Consider the following 8,933-nt stretch of genomic DNA (forward strand, 5'->3'; position numbering starts at 1 on the left):
TCTGCCACTTCTCAGCCCATTGGCCCATCTGGTCCATATCCTGTTGTAATCTGAGGGAACCTTCTTCGCTGTCCACTACACCTCCAATTTTGGTGTCATCTGCAAATTTACTAACTGTACCTCTTATGCTCGCATCTAAATCATTTATATAAATGACAAAAAGTAGAGGGCCCAGCACTGATTCTTGTGGCACTCCACAGGTCACAGGCCTTCAGTCTGAAAAACAACCCTCCACCACCACCCTATGTCTTCTACCTTTGAGCCAGTTCTGTATCCAAATGGCTAGTTCTCCCTGTATTCCGTGCGATCTAACCTTGCTAATCAGTTTCCCATGGGGAACCTTGTCGAACGGCTTACTGAAGTCCATATAGATCACATCTACTGCTCTGCCCTCATCAATCCTCTTTGCTACTTCTTCAAAAAACTCAATCAGATTTGCGAGACATGATTTCCCACGCACAAAGCCATGTTGACTATCTCGAATCAATGGTGCTGGAAGAGCACAGCAGTTCAGGCAGCATCCAAAGTGCAGCGAAATCGATGTTTCGGGCAAAAGCCCTTCATCAGGCCCTTCTTGATGAAGGGCTTTTGCCCGAAACGTCAATTTCGCTGCACTTTGGATGCTGCCTGAACTGCTGTGCTCTTCCAGCACCACTGATCCAGAATCTGGTTTCCAGCATCTGCAGTCATTGTTTTTACCTCTTTTATCCCTAATCAGTCCTTGCCTTTCCAAATACATGTACATCCTGTCCCTCAGGATTCCCTCCAACAACTTTCCCACCATCGAGGTCATGCTCAGTGGTCTATAGTTCCCTGGCTTGTCCTTACCGCCCTTCTTAAACAGTGGCACCACGTTTGCCAACCTCCAGTCTTTCAGCACCTCACCTGTGACTATCAATGATACAAACATCTCAGCAAGAGGTCCAGCAATCACTTATCTAGCTTCCCACAGAGTTCTCGGGTACACCTGATCAGGTCCTTGGGATTTATCCACCTTCACCCGTTTCAAGACATCCAGCACTTCCATTTCTGTAATCTGGACATTTTGCAAGATGTCACCATCTATTTCCCTACAGTCTATATCTTCCATATCCTTTTCCACAGTAAATACTGATGCAAAATACTCATTTAGTATCTCCCCCATTTTCTGTGGCTCCACACAAAGGCTGCCTTGATGATCTTTGAGGGGTCCTCTGCTCTCCCTAGTTACCCTTTTGTCCTTAATGTATTTGTAAAAACCCTTTGGATTCTCCTTAATTCTATTTGCCAAAGCTATCTCATGTCCCCTTTTTGCCCTCCTGATTTCCCTCTTAAGTATACTACTTCCTTTATACTCTTCTAAGGATTCACTCGATCTATCCTGTCTATAGCTTACATGTGCTTCCTTCTTTTTCTTAACCAAACCCTCAATTTCTTTAGTCATCCAGCATTCCCTATACCTACCTGCCTTTCCCTTCACCCTGACAGGAATATACTTTCTCTGGACTCTCGTTATCTCGTTTCTGAAAGCTTTCCATTGTCCAGCCGTCCCTTTACCTGCGAACATCTGCCCCCAATCGGCTTTCGAAAGTTCTTGCCTAATACCGTCAAAATTGGACTTTCTCCAATTTAGAACTTCAACTTTTAGATCTGGTCTATCCTTTTCCATCACTATTTTAAAACTAATAGAATTATGGTCGCTGGCCCCAAAAAGCCTGACTGTTTGACTCGCTTCTGTTGTCAACTATACCAGTCTCAGATTGATCTCTTTCCTCACTATCTCTCTGGGTCCCACTCCCCTCCCCCACCTTACTAGTTTAAATCCTCCCGAGCAGCTCTCGCAAATTTCCCAGCCAGTATATTGCTCCCCTTCTAATTTAGGTGCAATCCATCCTTCTTGTACAGGTCACGTCTACCCCAAAAGAGATTCCAATGATCCAATTAACTTGTGAGATTTATCATGACCTTTGCGGCTAGGTATGAGGGGATAATCTTCCATATTGTTGGGTTGGTTCCAGTCTCCTGCAAGGAAACAAAGACCTTGTAATTAAAAGTGCACTTGTTAACCTCACGTACATTAAAGGGTCTCACGGTAGAATGCACTTTCAAAGTGTGGTTATGGATGCATTGTGGGAAATTGTGGCAGCTAAATGTACCCATAAACAGTGAAGAGATAAATGACAACATCTGATCTGTTGTCATCATATTAGTAAAAGGATAAATAATGAGACAGCTTAGGTAGGAGCGCTACTAGCTCTGGTGCATACATGTTAAAAGCTGCAGTCAAGATCTTTTCAGAGCCCCTCGTCTTTACATTGCCACACCTTCTTTATATTACATGGTGTGAACCAATTGCTGGACACTGATTTCTATGATGGTGGGAATCCTGGGGAGAGAAGTCAGATTATCATTCAGCACTTTTGGCTGAAGACAGATGCAAAGGTTTCAGCCTCGCCTTTTCTGTTGCATATGGGAACTCAGATGCTGGAGGATAAGCAGGTCTCTAAAGCTTCATCCAGTTACTTCATTCATTCTTCAACACCATTGTTGACTGGAAATGGTAGGGCTACAGAGCTTGAGTTGGATGCATTAATGTGAAACACTGCCCCTACTGGCAGAAGAAACTGTTGAAGAATGTCATGCATCTGCAGAAAGAATCCTCCACACTATCCTGACCCCCTGAAAACAAATATATCTCTATAAAAGCAATATCTTCTCTCATTCATTTTAATGCTGCTTCATTTGCTTTGCCACATCTGTTCATACTGTGGGCAATTTCCCTTAGTAGCTTAATCTATTGAGAGATATACTGGTTAAATCAGGGGCCCATTATTCCATGTTGGTTGCATTTTTATTTCAGTAAATTTTTCTGTTTGCATGAACTTATTTCTCATCCTCCTGGTATTAATATAGAAGTGGTTCAACTTTTCAACCTGATGAGGAGCTCTCATCTATGTTGCAGAAATAGCTATCTGGCTGTTATAAAATCCAGGTCAATTTGCAGAATTAAGGGGAGAAAGCAGGGGAATGTCTTTAATTCATGATGCTCACTTGGAGAGCCAGTACAGACAAGATGGGCAGAATCATCTCCTTCTGTACGTAACAATTGTGAGATTCTATGTTTACATCTTTGTCTGTGACAGAAAACTTACTTTTGAAATGTTTGTTTTTTTTATTTTACAGATATTGCACATAATATTATTTTATGGCCAGATTAATTGTCCTAAGGTTGATCCAGTAGACATTTTACAGGGAAACACAGATCTATTATTACGTTGTTTTCCGGATGTCTTTGAGAGGTGCCGCACTCACCTTCCCACACGTCCCCCTTTCACAGTGTTACTTGATGCGGTGAGTACGTAAATGACACCAAAATTGATGCGATTGTGGACAGAGAAGAAAGTTATCTCAGAACTCCAATGGAAGCTTGATCGGATGAGCCAATGGACTGAGGAGTGTCAAATGGAGTTTAATTTAGATAAATGAGAGGTTCTGCATTTTGGAAAGGCAAATCAGGGCAGCACTTATACAGTTAATGGTCAGATCCTGGGAGTTTTGTCGAACAAAGAGACCTAGGGATGCAGGTGTATAACTCCTTGAAAGTAGAGTCATAGGTTGACAGGGTGGTGAAAAAGGCATTTGGTGTTGAGTATAGCATTTGGGAGGTCATGTTGTGGCTGCTTAGGACATTGATGAGGTCAGAACCCTGCGTTTAATTCAGGTCTCCCTACTATAGGAAAGATGTTGTGAAATGTGAATAGGTTGAGAAAAGGTTTACAGGGACGTTGCCAGGATTAGAGGGTTGAAGCGGTAGGGAGAGGCTGAATAGGTGGGGCTGTTCCCCGCAGCATCGTTTGCTGAGGGGTGACCTTATAGCAGTTTATAAAATCATGAGGGGCATGGAAAGAGTGAATGGCCAAGGTCTTTTTCCTAGAGTGGGAGAATCCAAAAGTAGAGGGCATAGGTTTAGGGTGAGAGGGGAAAGATTTAGAAGGGACGAGGGAGATAGTTTTTCACACAGAGGGTGATGTGCGTATGGAATGCGCTGCTGGAGGCTGACTCAATAACAACATTTAAAAAGCATCTAGATGGGTATATGACTAGGAAAGGTTTAAAGGATATGAGCCAAGTGCTGGCAAATGGGATTGATAAGATTAGGATATCTAGCCGGCATGGACACATTGGACCAAAGAGTCTATTTCTGTGCTGTATAACTCTGCGTCTTTATAAGTTCAATCACTTCACCCTGAGAAGAGTCCTGTGCTGGTGGATGTTAATAGCTCTGTTAGTTATTTAACTTTGAGCTGTTTAGTTTGATGTCTGCTTGCTTCTCAAACATTTCCTTATTCCTATATTGTACAAACGTACAGTAAGACAGGTTTTATTCTGTGTTGGGATTGGTGCTTTACCTCCGCACCTAATGTTCCAGTGCAGAGACACAGTCTGATTTCACTTTAGTGTGGCTTCACCAGCCATTTGTGTGAGCCTTCAAGTGTGATTAGTGTTCTCCAAAGCGAATCCACTTTGTTGGTTGAGGCCAGGATAATAATCCAATGCTGCTGCACCAATTGACTGAGGTAAAGCAGCCAGTTTCTCTATGACTCACTGCAATATATGAGGTTCTATGTTTCTGTGCTTGGGACTCACAACCAACTTCAGAAAACCTTCAGTCTGTGTCAGAAGTGGCACCCCCCAGTTTTGAAATCCCCCTGAGGAAAGAAGGTTCACAAGAGGATGAACAGGCCTGTGATCTTGGCAGTGAGTATCCCCTACAAAGATCCTTCACTCCCAAGAACCACCCTTCCATCTCCCTCCTCAATCCCCCCAGAAAATCTATTTAAAGCCAGAAAAGATTCACTGGTTTCACTGAGGTTTCCAAGGTAGCAGAGAGCTAACAGACAACAGCCAAAAGCATATTTTCCACCTTCCAGGGCACCTTCCCCTCATTGTATTGAGCATCATCTGCTGCTGAGGAGATGCCATAATCTCTCTCCCACTTATTTTCTGGTCTTAAAATATCCCTTTATTTAAAGCTGCACCAAAAGGGGAATGGTGAAAATATTTAACGATTGGTTTTTCATCACCCAGAACCTGTTCATACCAACATTAAAGGGTATCTTAAGAAAGCTGAGTTACATCCCATAAGATGACACACACACAATACCCATCTTAGTAATTAGATAGTAGCCCCCACACCAAAGATAATGAGGGATCATTTCCTTTCTCCCACAGCTGCTGCTAGAAATCTTTGGCAAACTCCATCAGAATCTCTGACCATTAAAGGAAAGTTAGAAGGCTATGATTGACAGGGCCCGTGTCATGAATAATCAGGGGAAATGTAGTGGTTTAAATAATAGGAAAGCTGTTTACAGAAACCTACATGTGTTACTGAAGTATTATTTGTGGAATGGTCTGGAGCATTGAGAGAAAGGAGTTCAAAAAATGGGAGCAGGATGGTAGAGATTACAGGGGTAGGGTGGTGGTAAGATTGAAAGGGAACTAACAATTAATGGGAACAAATTGGTTAAGGTGGACTATTCTCAATGGGTTCTGAAGAATGGCAGAACATGTGCATAATGAATTAAAGGGACACACTCCTGCTCTTTCTGGTCATCAAGCCATGCTGAAAAAGCACTCATTTGCTGAATCCTCTGTTAACTGCCAGGTTTCCTGAGCCCATCACTGCTAAAATTTAATGATTGTCTTAACTTAATTATTACAGGCTCATTTAAACATTATAATTACATCCTGCCTCTCCAGTTGGAAAATCCTGCTGTAGTGGAACCTGAATTAGGTGTTTTCATGATGGTTGTACTTAGACTTTGCATAAATCACTGTTTATCTCCACCAATGGCTCTTTCTTGCTACCTGTGATACCTCCTATTCAGCCCATTTTCGAATATTCCTGTCTGTGAGATTTTGACATGCAGTAATTGTCTTCCATAATTACCTATACAGCAATGAATTCAACTAATTAATTGACTGTGAAATACTTTTAAGTTTAAAGGAGTTAAAGACATGCACATTGTTAAGATATATCTTTCTTTTTTGTATTTTATACATTTGTTTTACAGATTGTTGACATCGTAGGAAGAAGACAAGAACAAAGTGTTTTGGAATTTTTATTGTTGCAGATAAATGAAATGGAAGTTCCTAATGCTGGCAATGGACTGTGTAAAAATATTTTTGTATCAGCAGTTGTCAACTTCTGCTATTTTAATGATGAGGCTACCGGACTTAGAAGGGAGAATTACTTTGGTGCTTCAGTGACATGTGCAGGATCTACTCAGAGAAAAATAATGATTGATATATTGTGCTATCAGACATGGCAGCGTGATATTAGCTGGGCAGTATGTATTGGCAATAGATATAACAGAAATGCCTTCACATTTCCTTGTCAAGTGCACTCAATGGCATTTAATATTTACACTCGTGGAGAAAGCACTCATGGGCCCATAGCTCGCAGGGCACCTTGTCAAAAATGCTTCATAATGTTCCCAGACATTGAGTTTGAATTACGTCCACCAGAGGATGAACATATTTTTTGGGAATATGGAAACTGTGCAGAGTATGAATCACTAAGCCAGCTTCTGAACTCGCATCCAGAAATTGCCTCGAGACTGCATCGTAACCGGTTTGCAATTGGACATGAGGAATTGCTGACTGCAAAATATGAACGACTTGAATATAACCTTCAAGAGTTGCAGTTTGAATATGGGCATGAATTTTCATTTTACAATAGTCAGTTATAAAGGGATCTGCCCTGGTAAGGCTCTAACATTGAAAGCATATTAGAACACACAGTATATCATTGTCCTGATCAACCAACTAATAAGTACACATCTTGTATGCAGCTGAATAGAACAGAATCTCTACAGTGTGAAAATAGGCCATTTGACCCAACAAGTTCACATTGACCTTCTGAAAAGAATCCCACCCAGACCCATTCCCCTACCCTTTCCCTATAACCCTGCATTTCCCACAGATACTACATATCCATGAACCCTATTGGCAATTTAACATTGCCAATCCAGCTAACCTGCACATCTTTAGACTGTGGGAGGAAACTGGAGCACCCAGAAAACCCACACAGACAGTCACCCGACGGCGGAATTGAAACCAGTTCCCCACCAATGTGAGACAGCAGTGTTAACTACTGCGCAGCCACGCTCCCTAAAGCTGTGGAGTATTACTGTGACTTTATCAATGAATTCAATTCAATGGACAGAAGTTATAGGGTACATATTAACAGTTTACAAATTTGCATTTCCTCTGTTTAATTGTTTATCTGGAAGGTTATCCCCGTGCAGTACATCAAACACAGTATTTGCACTTTTAAAGGTTAAAAACACCTGACCTTCTCCATGCCACGGTGGTGATGGGTCATCACTGAACTGGAGCTTCCACTCGCTTATTACTGGAGCTCTTTTCAAGGTCAGCACTAGTTATAAATTCCACCTGGAGGGTAGGGAAGGACAGAGGAACTCCTCCTGCCGTGTGATGGTGCTGTTTTCATTGACCAGGTGGAACTTTTGCAGAAATTTGAAAATTAATCATGTAACTTTTTCAAATAGTCTAACATTTGTAATTCAATCAACTGCTTAACCGTTAATTGTAGTACAGAAACGTGTCATTTCAGAATTTAATATTCCCCCGATGCTGATAGGAATGCTCAATGGCCTATGTCTAACATTTGCATCACATCATAACATTTAGAATATTTTATATTGATCTGCTACATGATTTGCTAATCCATACTTCTAGAATTCCATGTCTGATTCTGATCACAAGCAAATTTTAAGTTATATGTGAATGATTTCCCTTCAGTGAAACTTGTCCACGGGAAGGGAAGGTAGCTAGGAAGGCGATAGGAAGATGAAGGTTGGGGGTGATGGTGATAGGTCAGAGTGGAGGGTGGAGCGGATGGGAAGGAAAATGGACAGGTGGAACAGTTCAAGAGGATGGTGCTGAGGTGGAGGATTGGATCTGGGATAAGGTGTGGGGAGGGGAGATGAGGAAACTGGTGAAATCGACATTGATGTCGTGTGGTTGGAGGGACACAGGGTGAAAGGTACACTTTCTCCGATCAAAATCAGATGATGGAAGTCGAAAATGAATGATCCAATTTTACCTTGATCATGACAAACTGTATACAAATTATAAATACTTGTAAATAAATTCCAAGCCTATATAGTACACATAGAATGCTTATGACTGGAGAGACCCTGGTTTGTCTTACAAGTAAAATGTATTTTTGCAATAAAGTTCCTCACATTTAGCTATAATATAGGAACAAAAATTAGAATGAGATGCTTTACAGTAAACTTCCTAATAATGTGTTTTATACCTATTTCAGCATAAGACTTTTCACGTTTACCTGCTAAATGTTATTGCTCCATGGAAATCATTTAATTTTATAATCCAATTAAATATGCTGCATTCTGCAAGAAGCTTGACTTAACTTTTAATAACTATCAAAAGATCCTCAGTCTTTTGGAGAATTTACTGGCAATGCAGGTTTGTGTAACTAGTATTTCTTTTGCCTGTGTTGACAACATTAGATATGTTGGAATAAAGAAATAATTATCTGAGTGTTGAAACCATAAATAGTTTGTAGACATTGGCTGCACTGAAAGAATATCAATTGAATTCAACAAAATTGTTTTGAATTCAATATGCTGTAATTTTATCTGTCAATGCAAATAAATATTTTGCAGAGCAAATTCCAATGTTCAGTGTTTTTATTTGATTAAAATGATAAAAAGAATGACTTGTATTCATATAGACACATGAACTCAGGATATCAGAAAACACTAAACAGTTAGATTTGTCCCTGAATATTTTCACACCAAGTGTCAATATGTACTGAGGTTCTACCTGCACCCGGTGTTGTGGAGGATAAGACTTGCCTCGCTGCCGTGGACTTCCTGATGGTCTTGTGGTCAAAGGTGTTT

General features: G+C 40.9%; 1 protein-coding gene across 2 annotated transcripts in view; it reads left to right on the forward strand.

Moving 5' to 3' along the window:
• Positions 1-7,899, forward strand: part of LOC122562193 — a 15,665-nt gene extending 7,766 nt beyond the window's left edge. For both annotated transcript variants that reach the window (XM_043714858.1, XM_043714857.1), the window contains 2 exons: positions 3,163-3,330; positions 6,054-7,899. In XM_043714858.1, the coding sequence (XP_043570793.1) occupies positions 3,163-3,330; positions 6,054-6,731 (846 nt within the window). In that variant the 3' untranslated portion in view covers positions 6,732-7,899. The remainder of the gene's footprint in view (positions 1-3,162; positions 3,331-6,053) is intronic.
• The last annotated feature ends 1,034 nt before the right edge of the window (positions 7,900-8,933 follow it).

Source organism: Chiloscyllium plagiosum, chromosome 24 (assembly GCF_004010195.1).
Source record: "Chiloscyllium plagiosum isolate BGI_BamShark_2017 chromosome 24, ASM401019v2, whole genome shotgun sequence".
In the NCBI taxonomy this organism is placed as follows: domain Eukaryota; kingdom Metazoa; phylum Chordata; class Chondrichthyes; order Orectolobiformes; family Hemiscylliidae; genus Chiloscyllium; species Chiloscyllium plagiosum.